This window comes from Poecilia latipinna, unplaced genomic scaffold (genome assembly GCF_001443285.1).
Source record: "Poecilia latipinna isolate Pla-1442-1.1 unplaced genomic scaffold, P_latipinna-1.0 Scaffold487, whole genome shotgun sequence".
Taxonomy (NCBI): Eukaryota; Metazoa; Chordata; class Actinopteri; order Cyprinodontiformes; family Poeciliidae; genus Poecilia; species Poecilia latipinna.
This window is the reverse complement of record NW_015113103.1, coordinates 142465-167690: the sequence shown is the minus strand read 5'-3', so window position 1 is coordinate 167690 and position 25226 is coordinate 142465. Positions and strand designations below refer to the sequence as shown.

The window sequence follows — 25226 nt, the reverse complement described above, 5'->3', positions numbered from 1 at the left end:
AAAAAAAGTGTTTTTTTTTTTTTTTTTTTTTTTTTTTTTTTTTTTTGCTTATAATTTCAAATTCAAAAATTTCAACTATCTTTCAACCATCCATCATTCTGACCTGCGGTGACACAAACAGAAAAGGATGCTGTGCTGTGAAGTTAAAATCACGAGGGAAATCAAGAAGTGAAAAATGAATTGGGAATTGGATTTACTGCAGACACTCTGCAGCTGCTATATTATGCAGGCACTTATGAAGAATGCTGCAACTATTTCTGTCCTTTAAAGAGGAATGTTTATGGATTAATTTCTGTCTATCATACGGGTTCTACAGTTTAGAGATTTTTAAATGCTGATATCAACAGCTCAGAGGAAGCTATTCAATAAGCTCATCAGGAAGGCCAGCTGTGTGCCCGGATGCTCCCTCGACCCAGTTCAGGTGGTGGGAGACAGAAGGACTCTGGTTAAAATAACATGACTGATGGACAATCTGGAGACCTTCTTCAGTGACAGAGTGCTGCACTGTAGGAGCGCAAAGGAGCTATTAGATTGTGTATTCTTCACTGCTCCCAACAAAAGCAATTTGTTGGGAGCCATTCTGAGATTTGCATAATCATTAGCAATATTTTCCTCATTACTAATATTCATTAAAGATCATTTACTGTAAATGATCTGTTTTCTTTGTAATGTTTAACATGCATGCACTTTATGTACGTTTGAAAAACAAGTCATCCTACTCAGCTGCATATCCCTTGGATTGGAATACGCCTTTCTGATCACTGTCTTTATGCAATAATCCTGTACAACTTATTATTGCTATCATTAATCTATCTGTAATTAATAAACACATAAATAAAATAAATAAATATGTGTGCACGTGCGTGTGTGCACATAGATGTACTTTGATGCTACTGTTACACCTGAATGTCCACAGTGTTGGACATTAAAGACTATTTTTATTATGTTCTATATTTGGTAGTGTCCAATTTCAAGCGACAATAAAGTACTAAAGTGCTCCTACTTTTTCCTCATGAAGGCTTGGGAGTCATTTTAAGTTTTTGCTTATATCCCATCTTTCATACCCAGAAATCACTATGTTGTCCAGAGCTCCTTCCAATTCGTGTCCTTTAATATACCACATTCTGCTTATGTTTTGAATATTTTCAGATCAGATTTCTCTTGATAAGTACGTATTTTTTAATAAATTCTAAAAATAAACATTGATTCAACATTCTAAAAGTCCTGGAGCTTCTTAAAGAGACAGAGGCCCACTTTCAAGGTGGGTGGTATCATCAGCTACAGTAAATAACGGGGGTATAATATATTTTCCAGGTATATGGAGCCATTTTGTAGCACAATCAAGTAACTATGCTGCCTTCAGTTGTTATGAATATGTTATAGTATATCAAAAAACACTTTGTCTTCACATCATAACCATATCTGATGCCTTGAAATTAGCCTGTCTCTTTAAGCACGTTATCACAACAATGCTTCTCCATATTGTTCTATATAACCATTCACAGGAGCTTTGTTATTTGTATGATAAGCTCAGCAAACTCAACAGTTTCAACAGGTATTTGCTAATTGCTGCTGCTGTTAGTCTGGAGGAGCTGTGTGGAGGAGACACAGGGGAGTGACGATTCATGGGGCGGGTCCTCAGCTGAGGACAGATGCAGGCGTTAAGCAACCCCCTTATGGCTGCCACGTGAGATTAAAGGATTCTTCAAACATGCATGAATGAGTCAAAGCAATGTTCCAGGTGTGTTTTTTATGAAGAAATAAAATTATAACATAATTAGCTCAAAAAAGTTGATGTAGCTTATACCCTGCCCCCGCCCTTTAATAACACCTCTCTTGATTGAAACAGGTTGCACAGGAAATACTTTGAAATGTTCTAAAAATGCCCTATAGCAGACTGTAGTGGTTAAAATATTCCCCTATGTCTCCCCTTGAATAAAAGCTGGTGAAACTGAAGGTTGCTGTTTACTCATTTTATTGACCCAAAGTGTTCAAGCATTAAATTGAACTCCTACATGATAACCAGTTATTTGTGTGCACTAGACAAAGGAGACGAGAATCACCATTTAGTCAAATACTGTCAAGGTACTGGGTTATTTTTATTATCTTTACATGAAGTAATGTTTTTTTCTTGAGAGTTGAGTGATAGATTTCAAGTCTGAGTCAAATGTAGAATCCTTAGAGCACAAGTAAAAACTAGATCTCTGTTTTCCACACTGCAAAATTAAATCTAATCTACAATGTAAAGTGGAAAACTCTAGTATCCTGGACAAATGGTAAAGAAAGAACCAAGAGTAATAGTCATAACTTTAAGAGCTTATTCTATCATGTTAAATCTTGCCCATATATTAGCTTTTAAGTTCCTGATATAAAGTGTCAGCCTTGAGAAGCTCACTAATCACTCATACATGTGCACAGCTATATCATGTTGTTTGGAGTCTTATCAGGTACACACCTGATAATTACACTTAACAAACTTTATTAATTTTGCAACTTCAGATGCTTTAAGGAGTCATTTCAAAGACCCATTCATGCTGGATATAAAATGTTTTAATGTTAGAAAAAATACTCAATGTTAAAATGAGAGTTAATTCTGTCTGCTGGTAAATAACATTTCAGCTGTTGACTTATATAGACCGCCTTTTTTTTTTTTTAATATGTCATGGTGCAAGAATAAAAAAAACTCAACTCATAAACAGTTTTCCATGATTTTGTCCAACTAGATTATATGTTGCTAACTTCCATCAACTGATGGCGGTTGTTAGAGAGGCAACGCATACTGCAAAGCCTATCAAATCAAGCTCATTCACTAATGAGTATCCATCTGTGATTGTATAATCATGTCTTTTATGTTTGTTTTTTTTATTTGTTTTTTTTTTTTTCAGAGGATAGGTCATACTATTTAACTAATGTTAAGAGCTCAGTCATTATGTTTATTGGATCTGGCAGCATGAGGACTGAATGTGTGAGCAAATTTTCCTACCTGAGGTGGCAAAGGAAAAAAAGATTTGAGTGCAGAGTAAGGGCAGAATCAATAGCACAGAACACCATGGCCTATATGTCTGTAAGTAGTTTAATTTTGTGGGTTGTCAGCAGACCTGAGAAGTACCAAACCAGTTTTCAGACTGAGCACAAAAATATTCAGTGAGAAAACAGTTAACTTTCAGCCAATTTTATCTTGCAGACAGAAAACAGGTCTTTATTACAGAGTAATATGCTTGATGAAATGCTTATATTGTGAAACTTTAAAGGCTAATCAATTTAAAAATTCTTCCCATCTTTTACTGTGTAACTTTAACTGATTCCTGCAATTATTTTTCCACATTTAAAAACACACTTCTTTAGCACTCCTTAGATTATTTGGCTCATGAGTAATCAGACTTTATATGAAAGTAGATCTTTTTGAAACAAAGCTGACAGTTTCCCCAACATCATCATATATTTTCAGGGTATTTGATCAGAACAGCATTGTTAAATCATTAAAATGTACATTTAGCTTAAATGGATCTGGCAGCATGAGGACCCATGTACATTTAAACTAAATACATATTTAGCTTAAATGTATATTTTAAGAAAAAAAATCTATGTTATCACATCTCTGTAATCTGAAGTGAAAATTATCACCCTTAGTACAAGTCATGTGTGGCTCAGCCGTCAGATCTGTTTATTTTTGCTTCTTTGCTCCCACATCCTACCCTGCTCTCATGAGGTAAGTCCTGTCTGTAACAATTGCAAAGAAATAATCTGTGCTCTACAAAAGATTTAACTCCCAAATAATATTTGTAACAGAACACAAACACATACCATATAATAGGAAATACATGGATCTACAATTGAAATAGTATAAGATATGATTTTGTATCCTTTTCATCATGGAAAAGACTGGCAGCCCCTTTTTAATACAGACACCCTGTCTGTTAAAACCAGTCAACCTTATTTAGAGATTTTACCTAAAAAGCTATTAATATTTCATGTTCCTCTAGAACAAGCATGCACATACTGAGGCTGCTTTGTAAAACCACCAAAATGTCCATCCGGTTATGTAACGTAGCTCTCACGGCTAAATTACATTGGTGGATGGAGTCTGCCAGCCTAAAAATCCACAAAGATAAGGCAATATAGACATGATGGGAAAAATTATCTTTATTCTCTCTGTAGAAAAATAAAATCTTTGCGTTTGTCTACTCCAGCATGCATGAAAATGTGAGATAATAAACCATCTTGTTTAAAAAAAATAAATAAATAAAAAATGTTTAATCTCATGAACGTGCAAAATTGAAGTCAGTGCTTGGTTCACACGAACACTCAAATCCTAAACCACATGAGTTTTTTTTAAACCATGGTGTTTAAAATACAATTTTAAACACCATTAAATTTTCTAAAGTAAAACATAACTGTCACGATGAAAAACAAGTGCTATTGTCTCATGTTACGCACTGAGTCTCCCACATCAAGGGGCTGTGGGGGTGGAGGAAAAAAAGAGACAAAATTAGAACAAGGGAGGGGGAGGGGGTTTCCTCTTCCACTGGGAAAATAAATAAAGAAGCAAATAGACCAGGGAAGTGTGATGTCGTTGGATTTACCATGTACCAATGAATGCTTCACTCAAATTTACGTTATCTGACTAATGCATAGTAACGAAGTGCTGTTTCTAAAATGACATTACTTACCATTTGGAAGCTTGTGACGATTTTCCGTCAACCATTCAAACAGGTTGGTGAAGTTGCAGTTGCAAACCCAAGGGTTGCCCTCGAGTCTCACCACCCGCAAGGAGGGCAACTGACTCAGGGCTCCCACCTTTAGGGTAGATAGTGCGTTACGTTCCAGTTCAAGTTCTCGCAGAGAGGTGAGGCCCAGAAAGGCGTCCTCACTCACCATGCTCAAATATGGGTTGTTTCCCAGTCGCAGTTTGATCAAGCTCCGGGATTCCCCAAAAGTCCCCTTTGGGATTTCAGTCAGATTGTTGCTACCTAGGTCGAGGAAGACCAACCTGGAGGAAGTGCTTAGAGTCCCAGGTTCTATGTAAGAGAGGGAATTGTTCCGGAGGTCCAAGTAGACCAAGTCACTGTACAGAACCAGAAAATCCGAAGGGATACGGGGTATCCAGTTGTCGGCCAGTAGAAGCCTCCGGACATCCAAAGGGATCTCTTCAGGAAGACGGGTTAACCCCCGGCCACTACAGTCCACAGTGTGAGGATCTGGGCACAGGCAGGTTGCTGGGCAGTTTTCGCCCCAGGTCCAAAAGACAGAGGACAGCAAAACGAGGATAGGTTGAAGCCAGTGGACCCATGGCAACATGGTCGAGAGGGTCAAATGAATTAGGGGAGAGGAGGTTTAGGTTAAGGACAAAAGAGAGAAAATGGATGAGGGTTGAGAACAAAAAGGCAGGGGTCAGAGGGCAGAAGATTGGGAGAAGGGAGGGGAAGGGATGAGTGAAGGGGGTGAGAGAGATCAATCCTCTTGAATGAGCATCTTGATGTTATGGAGAGAGATACCTGACAGAGCTTAGGAATTGTGTGACGGCAGAGCAGCAGAGGAAAACTCTTTTCTAGGAGATCACGTAACAAGCTGCTAAGATATAACAGCAGTCTATCTGTTTTATATGTGCAACTAGAGCCTGACAGTAACCAGTGGGAATAACGGAGGATAACACAGAGGGGAATGTAGCTTAGAAGCGGTAAATTAACACGAGCAAGCTGGGAGAGAAGAGAAGTAAGGGAAACAGACAAGGGAGAGGGGGGTTGAGGAGAAAGCTGTGTCCGCCACACTACCCCACAGTTCGTCTGGCAGCAGTGATAGACAAAGACAATGAGCACTGTGACAAAAAAGGATAAATGGAACAGTAATTCAAGCATGACAAGCAAAGAGTTGCATTCCTGCATTCGTCCATTAGTCCAAAGTCTTTGTGCAGAAAAGCCAAACGGTGTGAAAAAAACAGAGCTCACGGAGCATCGCTCAAATGTGTGATGATGTTGCCCCCGCTCGCCCTTAATTCTCTCTCTCTATCTCCGAGTACCCTGCAACATGCTGTAAAAACAAAGCCAGGCTCAGTGCTCTGCTGTCCAGCACCATTTCTAAGCTGTTTGAGAGACAATCCAAATGCCCAGGCAGGAGCCTTGTGGATGTAGGATGAAGTGCTGAGCTGCACACAGCCATGCCAATCCAATGTCTGCCTCCGAATCTACCACGGTTTATCTCATGCCCTCTCCTTTTTCCAGGGGGGCGTGTCTGATTCATCAAGTCACTGTCAACATGTGATGTCACTTCCTATAGTGAGAAGAAATTAAAGGCAATAAAAGCTGTGTTTGTAAAATAGCGTTAGATTCTAAAATATATTATCAGCTGTTTGTTTTTAAAAATAATATTTACAAATATGTATGCAATATTATTATTATTATTATTGTTGTTGTTGTTGTTGTTGTTATTATTATTGTTATTATTTAAAAAATGTGACCACTCTATTTTCCTAACTAAAAAAAATATCTGTAGGAAAAAAATTATCTGCCAAACTCGTGTAGTTTTAGTTGACTACTAAGGTTGTTCCTCTGAGTTTCAGGTTGTTTTTTTTTCATTTATTTATTTACTTACGATGCTCTAGCTTCCTCTTTATATTTGAGTCCATACAAACAAGCAAATGTGATAGTAATTATGGCAACTTGTATCATCAATAATTTTTGATTCTTGGCTAACATATAATTTTGTTATAAAATAGCCCCCACAATGCTAAACTAACAGCTCAAAAAAGAGACTGTTTTTACACAAACAAAAAAACCCTGAAGACTTTCTTGAGAAATTTCTGTGGTTGCCTTATGCTGCACATTTTGTTTATTTCATGACATTTTGTTATGAAGTCATTTTTGTACCTTTTATCCAGCAGTTGTAACTTCTTCATTCAAAATCAGATCTATTGGCCAAGTTTGTGTGCACAAACAAAAGTTTGACTTCGGTTTCACACACTCACAGCGCACACACATTAGGCATAAGTATATAAACTTCAGAGTAAATAAAAGATAACAGGAAAGAATATAGATAGATAGATAGATAGATAGATAGATAGATAGATAGATAGATAGATAGATAGATAGATAGATAGATAGATAGATAGATAGATAGATAGATTGATTGATTGATTGATTGATTGATTGATTGATTGATTTTTTTAAAGGATCAGTTTAGCAGGGCACTGCTAAACTGCTACTGCATTTGTTCCAGTCTTGAATTATGTTTTTATTCACAGAAATTGTGTATTCACCTGCCATCATAATGGTTCTTATTCTTATCTAATCTGTTTGTCTACATAACCTGCATGCAGACACCACTGACAAGAGCTAGCCACCAAAGTAGGGCATTGTTTTCACATGAATCCACTTCTGAATGACATAATATGCACAATTTATGGCATTCAGTTTGTGCTGCTTTCAGATTCATTTGTTCATGTCATTTTTGCCACTGTAGATTGCACTAAGTGACTAATGCTTGAACCTGTATTAGTCATCCACTTGTAGTAGGGCTTTTTTTATTCATTGTTGTAATATTACTTTACAACTGCAAGGACACAACTATAGAGTAGACTTTCCTTAGGGGCAAAAAAAAAAAAAAAAACAGTTGGCACATATAAAGCCATGTAACACATTGTTAGTATTCTGTTGCTATCCATAATGAGTTGTTCCTTTGTCATTCCAGATTGGATTTGAGATAATTAATGAAACTAGAAACTGATTTGTGTTAGTAAAAAAATGTTCCTAATATGCTGATGAATCCATTAACTATTATGCTGCTGAATTAGGCGGTCAGCAGATGTCCACATTCACCCTGTAGAACAAAGTTTGATGGGTTGATGTGCACATAGGCAAGTCACCTACAACTGCTATCTCTACTGCATATGAATATGAAATGCAGAGTTTCAGGTCTGATTATTGGTTGCAAAATCTGTCCAAATATTCACACCAGCTATGTCTATTACATTTGGTGATCTATTAAAAAATGCACTGCAAATTTAATGCTTAAGGAAACTGAGATTTTAAAAAAATATACAGTATTTTTAATGTGATGTGCTCTAAAGCTGCATGTGCAATTTAATTAATCAACCCTCTCTATCCATTTCTCATGTTGTGTAGACCTAATTTTAGCTTTCATGAATTTAAGCTAAAAATCAACTCAAATTTATTGCACCTAACTTTAAATTTCTTAGTCAGTAAGATTGAATCTTTGTTAAGCTGATGTCGTGCTTTTTACAAATTTGAAATAGACTGTTTCTGTAGTTTCATTAGTACTCTAAGAAACAATTATAGTTGTTTTACAATGTATTAATAAAATTGTTACATTAATGCATTTTATAATCCATTAATGAAGTAAAACTGTGACAGGCAGTGACGAATGTTAGCCAATAACAACGCTAATGCTATCCTAATAAAACTGTTATAATGTTTATAATGTTATTCAGTAGAAGTAGTTTTATTTGTTTAAAAGTTATTTTGAAAATTACTTACAAGTTGTATTTGATGACAGTGAAACATGAAGTTTCACTGATAAAAACTGACTTATTGTATCAATGTTTCTAATCCATATTTTACAAGTAAACCCTCCATAAGTGCTAAAGTCTTCCCACATTCTTCTACTTTGTGTCTACATGAGGAATAGGCAGTGTGCTTTTGTTTTTTTACTTTTTTTTTATTTTTTATTTTTTTACAGACGCTTAAACAAATTGATTTTACAGTCGGTAGCAATGACTCTCAGCTATTGGTGTTCAGAGCAGAAAACATTTGAAGTACAAGAGGAGTAAGACTGTGCGCCAAGGTTCTATGACCTTGTCAGCAATGAAACAGCATCATTCTTGATTTTCCTTATGTGCCCTCAGGTTTTCTATGGGGTTACCATTATGATGAATGATTCAAAGTTCAGCTTTACTGGATTTAAAGTACTATAGGGAATACATAAAAATGTTGATGATAAAAAAAAGCCTTAAGTTGTTTATCTTGCACATTTAATGATAATATGCTAAGAAATTGTCCATCATAAAGCTATTTTCATCAATGCACACTGCCCTTGTCTAATATTTTAGCTTCTTAGTTGTATCTATTTAGGGAAGCTTCAGTGAAAGTTCAGCTTCTATTTTTAGAGATAACAGGAGCATGCTTGAATTTGCACAGTATCCACACCTGCAAAAATGCCTTCTAGAGCTACATCTTGATCTGCTGCACAGTTAGCATTTCCTTTGAAGCAGTCACTGCTTTCTGCTTAAATTAACTGACTGACCAGCCGCAGCTGTATGAAGTCAAATTAATCCCATGCCTAATGTAGATTAAAATCGGATTGTGTGAGTGGTTGTAAATGAAAGAGCATTGTGGTGGCAGGATAAACCACATGGGAGGATTAGATTTCCAAGGCAGACTTCAGAAAACTAATTTTCACAGAATGCTGTGAAAAATGCATTACAATTCCATAACTAACAGACCTAATACTAATAAATGTTCGCAATCATGACAAATATATTTATCAATTTGAGTTCACAATTGAGACGTGTCATTTGTTTTCATTATAACATGCATGGTTATGTGTTAAGGCTAAAGTTTTAAAGAAACGTGGTTAGGAAAACATTACAATGGAGTTTAGAGATTTTACCTAAAAAGGTATTAATATTTCGTGTTCCTCTAGAACAAGCATGCACATACTGAGGCTGCTTTGTAAAACCACCAAAATGTCCATCCGGTTATGTAACGTAGCTCTCACAGCTAAATTACATTGGTGGATGAAGTCTGCCAGTCTAAAAATCCACAAAGATAAAGCAATATACACATGATAGGAAAAATTGTCTTTATTCTCTCTGTAGAAAAATAAAAGCTTTGCGATTGCCTACTCCTAAATTCCAGCATGCATGAAAATGTGAGATAATAAAGCATCTTGTTAAAAAAAATAAATAAATAAAAAAAATTTTAATCTCATGAACGTGCAAAATTGAAGTCAGTGCTTGGTTCACACGAACACTCAAATCCTAAACCATATGAGTTTCTTTTAAACTATAAAAAATATTAAACAATTTTAAACACTATAAAATTTTCTAAAGTAAAACATAACTGTCATGATGAAAAACAAGTGCTATTGTCTCATGTTACGCACTGAGTCTCCCACATCAAGGGGCTTTGGGGGTGGAGGAGAAAAAGAGACAAAATTATTATTATTATTATTATTATTATTATTATTATTATTATTATTATTATTATTATTATTATTATTATTAAGGCTAAAGTTTTAAAGAAATGTAGTTAGGAAAACGTTACAATGGAGTTAAAATCTAGTGTTATATATATATATAAAACATTATAACATTTTACACATCTAGAAATTTAGGTTCGAAACTTTAATTCTTCACTTACAAACTAAAATTATATTTTACTAATCTTTCAGCAATACATATGTCTTTTCTCCACAAATAAACTCAGGCAGTTTACAGGTCTGAGCCTGAATGAAAGATATGACAAATAAGAGTAATACAGCCCTGTTGGTATTTTTTTTTCAGTGCCTGGTACAACCATTATAAGTCAACAGTACGGCTCTCAGTGTGAGTAAAATCAGTAGGAGGGCTTTCCCTATGGATCAGCCAGTGTGAGAGCAGAACAGCTAAGCTCTTTCCGACTGCAATTAAAGAACAGGCCATCAATAAATGATGAATGTCAAACACAGCGTGATGTTTGGCCTGGTAAGAAGCCTAGTATCCAACAGTATGTAGATTAATGGTCACAGCAGGGCAGGAAACAACTGGTGGCTTGGTGGAAACAGAGATGGGAGACGAGAGGAAGTTGAGAAGACCCTGTTGCAAATGTCACTATGTCCCTTTCAACACCTCTCACTATGTGGCGGTGGACATTCAAGATGGAACAGCAGCTGTTATTTCCTAAGCCATTCACTGACATTTGGGATTCTTGGCACCTTGCCTTTTGCCCTGATAGGACGTGAGATAAAGAATGATGTTTCTATAGCCCAAGGACAGAGTAGAAGAGATGGCTCAGGGCAGCCAGTGATCATCTCTGCAGCAATCAGTGAGTAATTCAATATAGTGCAGCAAGGTACAAAGTCCATATCCTAAAAAAGTTACAGGAAAGAGCAGCTTAGCACCATGATCCCTGGTATTTCATGTTGTTAAATGATACGAGTGCCCAGGATTCCCACACAGCTGGGTCTGTTTACAGTGATGTCCAAATGAGCAGATCTGGGATCACATGGCCTTCTTCATCTCTGTGAGAAGGCCTCTTTCTTTTGCAATTTTTGTCACCAGGGTGAGAGAGATGAGTCAGACTTATTTTTGTTTTAGAACCTCTCTGCATGTAGTAAAAGCCTACAGTCATTGACACTCACTAGGAAGAGACATTTGCAGCCCAGATAAGAAAACAGTGTGTGCTGTATCTCACAGTCACTGCAGTGCAAAACATTGCTGATGTGTAGCTTCTAAAATCTGTTGGAACATAAATGTGGGATGTTTTTTGTGGACACAGCTTCTCATTTTGCTTTTGAGTATTATTATCCTAGTTAAGGTCTGAAGGCTGAAGTATTTCTTGGGTAAAAGACAAGGTCAACATTTTGGTAATAATTTATAGCAAATCCTGAATTATTCGCTTTTCAACATGCTTTTACCACTAAATTCACAGTAAATGTTTTATTTCTTGTCTTTAGCAGTAAGCTATTTTAAGGTGATGCAAACGCTGCAGAATTTAAAACAGTGTGAAAAAAAGCCACCATATAAAAACATGAGAAACGACCTTCAGTGCCAAGGAAGAAAGCAATTTACCATGGACTCCTAACTGTGTCACATCTCAGCAGGAAGGGAAGCAGGTGAGAAGTAAAATGGCACACAGAAAGCTCCAAAGAGTAAATAAAATATTAAGAGTAAAAATTAAGGATGCTTTTCATACATTAAAAATTAAACCCAATGATTTACAAATTTGTTGCATTTTTTCCCATTTATGTTGTTTTCTACTGGACTGAGATCCCACATGTCAAATCCCAACTCCTCCTCAACTCATCATTTGCCAACGCACACCTCTGTGGCCATGCCAACTGCCAGGGTGAATGAGGTAGTTAGTTGATCTCACAGAAGGTTTAAATTTCCTTCCAGCAACTAAAAAGCTTTCCTCTCAGCTGTGCTATTTAGGGAAGTGTTTATGTGTCGACTGGGGTTTAGCTGTGCTGTGTCTTGCCTACGTTTGTATAGAGTAACCCTGCCACCTCTAGATATAGCACTAGTGTCATGTCATCCAAGCCTGTTGTCATGCCTTGAGCATTATCAAACATAGTTTGTTTAAAACCCTTTGGATCTGTCAGATGTACCCAAAAGAGCCAACACACTGGCAATGGCTGCATTGAAAGATGAAAGCAAGTGCTTACCTACGACCAAGAAACACAACCCACGTTGAACTAATGTCGAGGAAATGACATAGCATCACACATCATTATAGCCTAAATGCATTAAAACAATCTTATTAGATTTAGGGTAAAACTATGTCTGATTTGAAATATCTGCCTGAAAAGTTAGGCTTCAGACACCAAAAGTGCATCCTCATTCTCATTAACATTTTTTGAAAGAACTAAAAGAGGAGTGACTGGAAAAAAATATATATATTCCTAAATTCAATATAAGAGGTTAAGGAAAGAATCAATTGAGGAAGCATATGTATCCATCAGGTTATTAAGTGTGAGACATTGATATTCATTGTTTTTTCTCATTGATTTTGTGTGTAACAGCACCAATTCAATATTTCAATTTTTCATAAAGCTCTAAACACCTTCCTTACAATTGTGAACTTTACTCTCATATGGGGATAATTGTGATTTGCAGGGTTTCTGAATGTAGGGTTGGGGCAGGAGCAATCAGTAAACTGGGTCTTCTTGTGTGGAACAAGCTTCTAACTTTTCCCTATGAGGCAGTCACTCTATTTGTTTTTAAGACGAGGCTTAAAATTTTGTTTTGATTGGTTTTTAGGTTTTCCTAACATGTCTTTAGCTATGTTTTTTAAGAATTTAACTGTTCCAATCAATGTCTTTGTGTATTTCTGATTTTTCATGAAAGTACACCTTTCATTGGTCTATAGCAGAAAATCAAAATGAAAAATACAGTACATAGATTTGTGACTACAATGGGAAGGAATGTAAGAAATGGAAATGAATGCTTTTGCAAGGCACTGTGTAACTCAAAAGAAAATTAATAAGTATGAATTAAGTTTGGGAATGTATTCGTTGTAAAGAGGCACTATATAACTTAAATAAGAGAATTACATGAAGAATTTGTCAAATCCTTTTAAGATCATGTAAGTTTTCCTTAAATCCATGGAAGCCCAAGAGTATGTATGGCCGGTTAGCTCAGCTGGTTAGAGTGTGGTGCTAATAACGCCAAGGTCATGGGTTCAATCCCCATACTGGCCAATTCAAATCTAAAGTCTTCAAAAAAATCAATGCTTCAAAATAGCAGAAGGCTTTAAATTAAACCATGATGCATATTGATTTTGAAAAAAACATTAGAATACTAGAAAGTGCATTTCCTATGAAAATGCAAGTGTCAATGCTGAATGATTTTGGTGAAAATGGCAAAAGCGTTTGAAGCCAACTGGTGAAGACTTGACGAAAGGAAAGAAATAGTCCATGCAGTGTGCACCCAGGTAAAAGCCAAAACTAGCTAAAAAACTAAAACTAGCTAAAAAACTAATGATAGCAAATAGGTTACCACTAGCATGCTGGGCTACAGTAAAATTCATGACATGTGAAAGAAAAAAAAAGAATCCATACCTCTTATGGTTCCTGAGATATTAACATTTGTTTGGAGGCAATGTTTAGCACGGTAACTACAAAAAACAATGCTATATGCAGTACAAAAAAAAAACGTCAAAAGTTCAAATTATTCCCAGGTGTTAGCATAAAAGCTGTTAAACTGCCCAACTTCAAAATCACCACTGCTTTGTGTCCTCCATGACAGCTCTGAAACTGCATCATTGATTGCAATGAATAGGCAGAACCTGAAACATCCACTGTGAAACGCAACAGAAAATTTTATAGTGTAATTCTCAATTCTGCCACAGGATAGAGCGGTTTCCCCCATGGGGAGAAAAATTCATAAACAGCTGACTATTATAAAAAATTATGAATGTTATAAATACCAAGAGATATAGCTGGCATTAGGAGAACAAGCTGAATAGTATAAAAGTTGAATGGTAAAAATAAAACAAAGTATGTAGGAAAAGAGGCGTGGCGAAATTTACAGAGCAACCAGAAAAATGGAACTCAGTGTGAATGCCCACAGCATTCACACTGAATATCATTAGACATGGCTGATGCTAAACAGTACCAGATGGTGGTGTGGAGTTGGACTAACAGGTACTAAAGCTAAATACTAACAAATACTCTGACTGTAGTTTGATCCCACTCACAGGGAGCTTTACGGGAGGACATGGTAGGAATTATCATCTCACTGCTCATTATATTTGGCACAATGAGATCAAAATGTGTATTCGGTAACCTTCTGCCCACACACACCCACACCCACAAGCTTTCCTTTGACTCGCTTAATCTCTCATCTCTCTTACTATATTTATTGCTGGTGCAATCCTTTTAATTTTTGAGCAAAAGTTCGAAGGTCGAGAGTGACATCACTATCAGTCATTCATCATCTGTCTCTCTGCTACACACTCACTTTCACTGAGACACATGCACAATGGATTTGGAGAAAGAGCAGAACCCAAGGACAGCCTGTAACACCCAGAAGCCCTCTGGCTGTGCAGGACAGTGTGAGTGAAAAGGGCAATGTGAAAAGCTTTCCAAGGGAAGTCTCTGTCTTTGCCCCCAGTCTGGATTCTCTTAGTATGTTGTGTATTTAGGTACAGCTCATGACAGACAATACTTCAGGATACACAGATGGTCTGACTCATGACGCTAAGATTAACAAAACATCTGTTTTTCCAGCAAAGCTCAATCAAGAGACACGCAAACTATTGGCAAGGCACATGCTTTACGTTAAGTATTTGGTAGTAATATTGTGACTAAACAAATATTTTATATTTATTCTCTTTCTCAATTAATAGACCATAACAACATATAAGGTCATTTGGTTTAATGTAGCAGACATGACTTTATATCACCACTGTATTAATGTTCCTTATTCTAGTTTGTCACATATCTACATACAAAGTTTTCCAAGAGCATGTGACATCACATCATACATGACAGAAACTTTTAAGCAAAAAATTTAGCTTACATGGCTGATTAGATAATGTACAACAATCTTTGTGGTGTTTTATATCAACTCACAGATGTGGTTTAACTGATGTACATGATGATTTGTACTTCTATTAATTGAGTTTCTGCTGTTTTTTCTTAGTAAACCAATGACAAATTCCACATAGTACATATAGCATCATTGTGCCACGTGGCCACTTGGTCTTCTCAGCCCTTAAACATTTACAAAGTATTGTTTAGATGAGAGGGAAGGAAACCTCTCAACATTATGGGAAATCTTCATGTTTAACCGTGTCTCCTTTTTTCTTATGCCTTGAGCTCAGAGGCAGTCCTAGCCAGTTTGTCGGCCTCCACAAGATGGTGCCATACATGAGCGGTTGTCCATATAAACTGCCACTGCTTGAGCCTTATTGGCAGGAAGGAGAAACAAGAAGGGAAATGGAGGTGAGCTTTCAGTGATTTACAAACTGAGAAATAAACTCCTCAGTTTGTAATCTATGGTTTTGTTGGTTTACTTTTATCTGTTCAGCAACGTACTTTCACTTGGTATGTGAAAGGCAGCAGAAAGATATTGTTAAATGTGTGCAGACTTAATCTATGTGCAATGACTGATTTGCATTTGCTACAGTATGAAAAAAGCTTAGAGCTATATCTTTCCAAAGCTGGAACACATTTTAAGAACGCTCCACTGGGTGAGAGCAATGTCTGTCTGTACAATGCGTGATACAATAACCTTTAACATGGATAAAGAGTGGTTAAGGACAAGGTTCAAATGCTCAATCCCACCTAAGGCTCTACTAAAAAGTGGGTCTAAAATTCTCCATATTCCACAAAACTCTAGAGAATCCACTGTGAAGATGTCACATATTTACTGAGCTCAGCTATGGCAGTTGTCCCCAAGGTTCAGGCACAAGCAAAAATAGAACTGTGGTGATTGACAGGCTCAGAACCAAAGACAGATTTTCACTGAGCTTTTTTTTTTTTTCTTCAATTTTGAGTCAAAGGTCATTTTATGGCTTGAACTAGAAATATGCAAGAAGCATCTATTATATGACATAATATTTTCACAACTATGGACGTCAAATAGAATTCTATGAATGTCAAAAAAGTTACAGCAATAGAAATATTACATTGCTGATAGAGGGAAAAATGGATTCTGGCTTTCATGTTGTTTATGCCACATTTTGGCTCTAATCTGAATGTAGAGGTCAGCTCCAGATCGGTTACATCTGAGGCCAGGGTGTTTCTTATGCTCTTCACTAATCACAAATCATATTTGGATCACTGTGTTTACAACTCTGTCCCTAATAATCAACCCATCCTTCAATCTTTTCACAAATAATTATCTTTGGATTCATACTGTACCTTCTTGCAGTTAAACTGTAGATCTCGTCTAAAACTGAAATCATGGAAGTTAAATCTAAACCCACCATATTTCTGTGACACTCCAGAGGGGGCCACAGAAAGAGAACTTCAAGATAACAGTTGTGTGTTTACATATTGTTTTATCAGTCAAGTCAAATCGGGTTTTATTTGGTCAGGGCCAAATTACATCATTGTGAATAATGTTAAATACTATTTAACCTTCAGAAGTACAAATCAAATGCATAGAAAGCTCTATTTTAACTGTTTGTTAGTAGGTAGTTTTAGCTATACATTCTGCCACATCTGGCCTTTTGAGGACATTTATGATCTTGATGTGGACCAAAATGAAAATCACTTTGACACCAATGCTGTAGATCATGAAAACCTCTCAAATTACATTTCTCAGCACTAATGCTTTGTCAAGCTTCTTGACATGTTACTCTTCTGTCATGTTGGCAACTGACATCATCATTAATTTGTCCCTGGCAGAAGCTCAGGGGTCAGGAAGTCCAGCTATGATATGGCTTAAAATGATGACCTGGTGCTACTTGGCAGTGTAATTTCGGGCAGTGTATGTTCTATGTGGTGCTGCACGACAGGACAAAAATAACAACAGTGCAATTTCATTCTCTCCTCCCTAAACAGTGGACATAACTGGCATTCTCCTTCTATCACGCTGAGTTTGGCAGCAGACACTGATCTCACCATATAAATACTGCTCTGTCCACGAGTGGTGTCAAAACCCAAGGTTAAGTCTGTTTGTGCTGGCAGCATAATAAAATATGTGCTTCTGTTTCAAATTAGTCCAGGAGAAGATGAAGTTGTGCAGGGCACTCCACGTAGCGGGCACACACATGGAACAAGTTGAAGCGGGTGGAGATAGTTGCCAAGGAGAAGTCCTGAGTAAGAGGTGTGACACATGTGCGTCACTGTTTTTTTTTTTTTTGTTTTTTTTTAAATATACAACTCTACCCTCCTCTCTTGTGCGTATGTCTGTCTTTCAGTCCTGCCACATCAGACAGCATGTTCCAGCACCCACTACCATCACGACCCCCATCACCAAGGATAAGTGGGTGGGGGCCTCCGTCTGTTTTCCTGTTTTGAAGATCACTGTCAAAGTCATGGCTCCACATGTAATGAGAGGAGGAAAATATTTCTGACCGCTACATCTCCCTCCTGTCCACAGCTAGTCAGCAAGTGCAAGGATGTTCTGTCAGCACATGCCAATCTGAATGTGGAGAGATACACACAAACACATCAATGCAGAGAGGTGTCAAGGGCTTTGAGTGGTACTGTACCCTTCCTCTGAATCAGCTGTGAAAGTAAAATTGTTGTAGTAATGAATAGACTTAAAGTGACATTTAGAGGAGACAATCTCAATCAGTAGAGTGAGCAGAGCATGACTGCACATGCATATAAACTAAACAAACAAAAAAAAAAAACTTGCTTGCAGAATCAAATTAATAATAAATGTATGGATGCCTTGCGTCCTTTGGTACTGTGTTACATAAGGAAGGAGGCAACTAACTGTTTAAAGGACATCTTGGGATAAAATTTACTATAAAACACAGTCAAATTTGACATAATTCATCGAATTAAATCTAGAATATTTCCCCTCTCTCTCACCCCATTTATTTTTGATTGTTGCTTAGTATTATTTTCATATCTTGTCGACCCAGATGAGTTTAGTTATAACAAGGCAGGGGGATCAAATATTTATATATTTCAAGTCACATGTAACCTTTCAGAATTTCTTTTAACCTCATTTATATAGGTTAGCCATTGAGGGACAGTGTCAAGAGACACCTGAACAACCAAGTGAAATGCATTAATCAACACAAAACACCAAATGAAACATTAGAGATAGAAACAATCATTCATTGATACCATCTCTATCCATCCATCCATGAATGATCTTCCAGGATCAGCAGCTTAAGCAGAGAGACCCTGACTTCCCTCTTCCCGGCTCCTCCAAGAAAACCCCAAACCGTTCCCAGGTCAGGCGAGAAACAAACTCCCTCCTGTGTGTCTTGGGCCTTCTCCTCCTGATGGTACATGCCTGGAGTACCTCACCAGTGTTTCCTCTCCATGTGGAGAAAACTTGTCTCTGAGTCCCTCCTGGATGACTGATCTTTTCACCCCATCTATAAGGGAGATCCCAGACAACCTGCAGAGAAAACTCATTTTGGCCGCTTGTATCTATGATCTCATTCTTACAGTCAGTGGCCAAAGCTTGTGACCATCTCGGTCTCGGAACGCAAAGCTTCGGTTTGCAGCTCTCATTTCACCATGATAGATCGGTACAGTGCTCACATCACTGCAGATGCAACAACAATCCCCCTATCGATCTCCTACTCCATTTTTTCCTCAGTCACTAACAAGACCCCAAGATACTTCCACTTGACGCTGGGCCTTTTCCTGACCCTCAGTTGAAATCTTCACACCCTTAAAATGGAGCTCATGAAAATTAAACCCACATGGTACTTATAACCTCACACTACTTTCAGTAAATGCTATAATTAATTTTCGAAGTTCGAAGTTTACCAGGTTGTGTTATGTTTGTAAAGTTTTGTGTCCGGCGTTTAATTTGGAATGTGCTTTTGCAACTTTTACATTGTGCTCACCCCAACCCACATCTGTGATTCCAGCCCCACTACTTCCTTGGTCATCATTTTAGATTATATACATTAGTTTTTTGTTATATGTTTTGTTTCTTGCTGTTGCTGCACAATTTTTGTTTGCTTTATTAAAATTAAGGGAGTTTTCATCATGGGCTCAGCTTCAGAGGGGTCTAGTTGTTTATTGCTGCTTACTTGTGCCACAGGGACAAAGGGAACAACTGCAAGACTGTAATTAATTGTTCTCAAACTCTGTCCTGCAAGTAGGAAGAAGAATTCATTTATTTGACTAAAGCCAATAATCACTTGCATTTTTGACTTTCATTAAAACAGAGAATATTTAATTGGCAATTACAGTATTTAATTAAAGCTGTAATTGCCAAGTGTTAACTGAGATCTGTGTTTCTCTGTCAGTTACTGTGACAGCTGTTTAATTGTCCTTCTCTGCTCAGGGTCCCCAGTTTATTCAAAGGCACTCACCGCCCCAAGGAAGCCAGACTAAAAGACAGGTTCTATCAATATGTTTATATTGTCCAAAAAAAACCCCCTAAAAGTTCACTTAAGATTTATATTAACAGCTTTTAAAATAAGAACTGCAAAATTAAATCACAGAATATCTGCTGTATTTATTGTTAGTGAAACCATATGGACTGTGCTGACCCATTCTTAAATTGTACCACATTATGTAGTGCTGCTGTTATTGAACTTTACCGGCTCTAGGTTTTGCTCCAAAATACTTTACAGAAGACATTTAATCACAAATATAACTGGGCTTTTCACACTATTATGGCAAATTCTTATGACCTAATTTCTATATGGCAAATCCTACTTTAAAATGAACGAAGCAGTGAAGAGATTACAAGATAATTTCACATCTGTATTGTATAAATCTATCATCACATGAAATATGGTTGGCAGACCCTATTATCACTATTTCATTAATTTCAATAAACATGTTCACACTGACAGAAATAGGAAGTTCAGTCACCTTTATTTGTGTATATATTCAGAATTACTAATAATCAAAATGGCAACAAATCAGTCAATGTTGAGCTCCAAACTCACTGTTTAGAAAATTACATGGGTTGAAAAGGTTAGAACTTGCCACACTGAGTGACTGAAAGAGAAATGGTTTACCACTTCATGAAATAATAACATTAAATTGGAGTTCAAGAGTTCTTCGGATTGCAATTTGTGAAGAATGGTGGCTTAAGCGTCGTGATATTGGGATGTTTAGTGATGTATTGTATTGGGTTATATTCAAGAAATCATGGATGAGTTTGAACACATCAAAATTCTTGGAGAGGTCTTGTTCTCCTGTGCTGACATAATGACCTTGGGTGTTTCAGCAAGACAACAATCCCAAACATACCAGAGAGCAAATACCACCTGGGTTTAAACCAAGATAATTAAAATTTTGGAGTGGCACACCACAAATCCCTGATCTTAATTCAACAACTTGTTGACTGACATCACATATACTGTTTTTGAAGAATATAAGAAATGCAAAGTAATTTTGAAATGTACTCCAATCCTTCTGGGCTGGAATCCACGGTTAATAGGTTCCAGAAGATTCTCTATTCCATGCATACAGATGCAAAATTCTGAAGAATTGTTCTATTTAAATGGTAAATGTTTGAATTTCAAAAAAAAAAAAAAAAACAGTCATTTTCCTTTTTCCTCTCTGTCTGTAGTAATAACAAATTGGATACATTTTCTTCATGCCTCGATTCGGAATAGAAGTCAGATTGCCCAGTGTTTTTTAAAGGGTCTGACATTATTTTAAACAAAATGAGAGATTCATAGACAAACTGGTTTATGTGAAAAAAACACACCAGCAAGTCTTCCCATATTTATTCTTGAATAGTTTAGTGCCCAGAACAAATATTTGAAAGGTATATTTACAAGTTAAACATTTCAGTGTAATTGTCGTTATTGCACTAATCAGCTATTTGACTGAATATTTTAGGTCATACTTCACAGCAGCCACAGTAAACAAAGTGAGAAGAGCTACAACAACAGCATCATTACTAGACAAGTCATACATAGAGGGGCTGAACTGCTGCAACGTAACCAGAAATAAAATGCCTAACCTCTCCTGCTCTCTCCTCTAAAGTTCCAATTATTTGAACTTAAATGAAGAAAAAGGAGAAATGTCACCATCAGTTTTACTCCAATCTAAGGGATGCAATAGAGAGAGTCACAGCAAGGAGTTTTGCCATCACTTACGTCTACCTTCCTTATCATTTAACACCTTCCTATTTGGCAAATGCCAGTGTGTCATAGACAAGCCTAACTCCACAATACATGTATGCATTCTAAGGACTTTGTGCCAGCATTACTCAGTGAGGGGCACTAAGACATCTGAGCATGAGATAAATTGAATGGCTGGTGCAGAAGCACTAGGAACGTGAGTTAAGAGCAAACAGATACCATGAAACATCTCCCATAGCCTGTGGTAGTCAAAGCAGCTCTATCTATCATCCTCCTCTTCTCTCTTAACCCCTTTAGCTCAACTGTCATTCTACCCCAAAAAGTTTGATGGATTGACTCCACTTGCTGTTTATCTCAACCCAGCAAAAGTCCCAATTTTGAATAAAAAAGCTACTTTGGAAAGTACCAATGTACCATTTTGTCATGTAGTGTCTGATGTTTTGACTTTAGTAAGGATCAGTTTGCGAAATATCAGTTTGCTTGCATATATTAAATTAAAGATATGTGTTTCTTGAAATACAGCAGGCTAAAAAAAAAAAAAAAAAAAAACTTGGATCCTTGGATAGTTAACTCATTATTTTAAAAATATTAAGCACATTATTAAACTTTACAAATGATAGAAAATGTTACACTCCTAGAGGAAAATTAATCACAAAGGTATAACAAGAAAATAGAAATAGTTAAATTGATGCCACCATTATATGAACTATTTGCACTTAACAAAAAATAATAATCATGCATGCATTTTTGTTACTTTTATTATGAAAACAAGACTTCTTTTTTTAATGTTCACTTTCTTTCACATTTATCCCTCTACATCTCAAACTATGACTGTGCCAGTGCAAATTTAAATACACATAGTATCCAACGCCTCCGAGGCCCCAGTAAATAATACACTGCACATCAAAACACGATGCTATTCATCTGTAGTCATGAACAGATGGTATGGTGTGAGTGCCATGTTAATAATGTCCTCCAATCAGTCATTTGTGGAACTGTAGTTAGAACTGCTCGTATAATGACACATAGGAGGAGATTAAAGGTGAGCTATGACCTTCCTGGGATTACACCCAGGCTTAGTAATCTGTTGAGACTGGAAGACACACTCTGCTGCATCTTAAAATATTCTGTCACTGTCTCCACCTGACCAGAGATCAGCGGAGAAAATATTACCACACAGCAGCTGACGTTTATTACCGTGCCTTGACCGATGTCCTATTTGCCTCTTATTTCTCCTTGAGGCCCGATTTGAGTCCCATTTCTTCTGTTGACAAATGTCATCAGCTCGGGCAAAACAACAGTGGATAAACTAAATTTATTTGTATTAAAAATCTCTTTCTCTCTTCCTATCTCTCTCTACTCACTCTCACAAAAGAGGAAAATTGCAAGATGTCTAGACAGGCTGAGACCTTGCGGGGGTAAGGGGGGATGGTTGAGGGAGCTGTCCTCCAGAATCTTACTGATTGGAAAATTGTCAAACACTGCCACCCTGTGGCAAGCTGGATAAATAACGAGGCTTTCTTGTGACGTGCAGCTCTCAACTGCTTTGAGGAAAATGGTAGGTTATCCGGTGATAAATATGTTTTACGGGGAAACCTGTAATGTGGGTATCATGTGCAAGTGAATTATTCTGCCTTTTAAGGCTGAATGGTTCCCGTTACTCATGGTGTCTTTTGTAGACAACATGGAAGACAGTAATCTAAATCCAGCCTGATCTTCTTCACCCTTTTCAACATTGTGAAAACAGTAAGAACGTAAAGGCCTGGGGGTTGTGATGTTTCTCCTGAGCATAAATATTTAAAAAGTTGCAGGCAACTGGCTGACCTAGATGTGAAATAAAAAACAGAATAAAGAATACTTTAATAACCATCAGGTCAATACTGATAACAGAATCATGAAAGTTGTATTTCCTGATGTACATTTTCAGGATATCAACCAATGTATACTAATCCTCTGTGGCGATCCCAAAATTAAACCATGAGAGACATGTTGTCTCTCTTCTGGTTTCGATATGGATTTTAAAAAAAATATAAAATGATTTTTTTTTTTTTTTTAACTAGGCAGCAGAGCAGAAAGACCATGTATCATTTCTGGCAAAGAAAAAAAAAGAACAGACCTAATAGCAAATTTCAAAAAACACTGCAGATATTATTTCCATATTTGAATTAATTAATACACAAAACAGACTGTATTTAAAATCAGCAGGAAAACAAAGTTGATAGATCCCGAACATTGGAATCGTTAAATTTGATCATATTTTAAGTAGCATCTCTCGTAAATGCTGAAAAATGTCTATATGTAAAAAAAAAAGATTGCATGTTGTCTTCAGAATTTAACTCAAAAATTAGAGTTTGATTTTATTATTTTATTCTCAGCTCCATAGGTTTTGACAGATTTGTAACATGAATCAATATACTTTTTATCAAAGACTCTCTAGTCTCTGGTCTTCTGCCCATTTCAGCTCGCCAGCTAAAATGTTTTATCTAAATGAAGTGAACCAAAAAAATCTCCTTTCTCAAACCATTAAGATGGTGCCTGAAAAATAATAAGTCTGACGTTTGGAGCCCTTGCTCTTTATCTAAATGCCATCTTCAGCTGCATTGGATCATCTGTTATTTGACCAAACAAATGATGGTTAATGTTTTTTTCAGGTTTAATTAAAATAATATGTAATCATTGGAACTATTAATACTAGGCCTGTTGCAAATTATTATTTTAGTAATCAAGTAATCTGTTGATTATTGTAAAGATTAATGGAGTAACAAATAAAAAAATTGATAAGTATTTGTAAACATTGATATAACAACAGTATTAAAATCAGATATGAATATCCCTAACAATTACTTTTCTGCAGCTTGGAAATTAATGTTTTGCTTCTTTTTTTTCCCGCAATGCAACCTTTTAATATGTATTTGAGAGCACCCGGATTTATAAAGTGTGACGTCACGTGGGAGTTATCTATAGAGATGGAAAGAGGACAAAATAAATCAAAGAAAGGCCAACACTGACCTAAGAAAATTAATTGAAATGTAGATATGGTGGTGGGGAGGGGAATCTGTGATTATTTTTTTTTTAATTCTTATTTTTTATTATTTTATTTATTTTTGGGGAGTGGGGGTCATTTAGACAACGCTGCATTTTATTGATACTGTGAGTTGACTTTGACTGAGGAGACATCACGAGCTTGGACGTCCATGCTGACAGGCAAGTACATCCGCACACCAGGCATAACTTACTTTTTGGTTTCAGCACCACCTGGCGCGGTTCGTTGTGGATGCACACACGGTGTTCCTGTCTCAGTTGTCATGTTCATGCTAGCTTGTAGCTTCCAGCGTCAAACATTTTCCCGGTCCAGATGTTCAAGCCAAGCTGTTTCCGGATTGAAGCACACCGGGAGGGAGTCACATGGTTACGTCATAATGACGTCATCAGGACGTTGTTCTTGTGCTACTCACGAAACTTTTGGTTACAGGTTTCTTTTTTTTTTTCTTCTTCTTTTTTTTCAGTGTTATGATTATTTTATTTATTTTGTATACTTTGATACGAGTTTGCTTGAGTTAAAAATTATTGTAATGTATTTTTTTCTTATCTCTCTTTTTTTAACCTGCCTGGATGTCCATCCACAACTTTTTTTTCACCTGAAGATGAGCACAATAAACACCATCTAAAGTGAACCACGGTATTGGCCTTTCATTTTTGTCCAAGTGATAGCAGAACCCCCCCCCCCAACACACACACACACACACAGTAACTTAAAGAAATCATGTAGTTTTAACAGTAATATAACATATTGAACGTTGACATAGTGTGATT

General features: G+C 36.7%; 1 protein-coding gene, 1 long non-coding RNA gene and 1 other non-coding gene across 3 annotated transcripts in view; 1 reads left to right on the top strand and 2 right to left on the bottom strand.

The window, feature by feature from the left end:
* lrrc38b (leucine rich repeat containing 38b) overlaps positions 1–6210 on the bottom strand; it is a 20983-nt gene extending 14773 nt beyond the window's left edge. The window contains exon 1 of the mRNA XM_015039815.1: positions 4671–6210. Within this exon, the coding sequence (XP_014895301.1) occupies positions 4671–5298 (628 nt within the window). The 5' untranslated portion in view covers positions 5299–6210. The remainder of the gene's footprint in view (positions 1–4670) is intronic.
* A 7129-nt stretch (positions 6211–13339) lies between these two features.
* On the top strand, positions 13340–13413 carry trnai-aau (transfer RNA isoleucine (anticodon AAU)). The gene has a single exon. It is a non-coding gene; the product is annotated as a tRNA-Ile (tRNA).
* A 2109-nt stretch (positions 13414–15522) lies between these two features.
* Positions 15523–24796, bottom strand: LOC106951994 (uncharacterized). Its single transcript, XR_001425902.1, has 2 exons — positions 24650–24796; positions 15523–15622 (listed from the first exon to the last, which is right to left on the bottom strand). It is a non-coding gene; the product is annotated as an uncharacterized LOC106951994 (long non-coding RNA).
* Between the last annotated feature and the right edge of the window lie 430 nt (positions 24797–25226).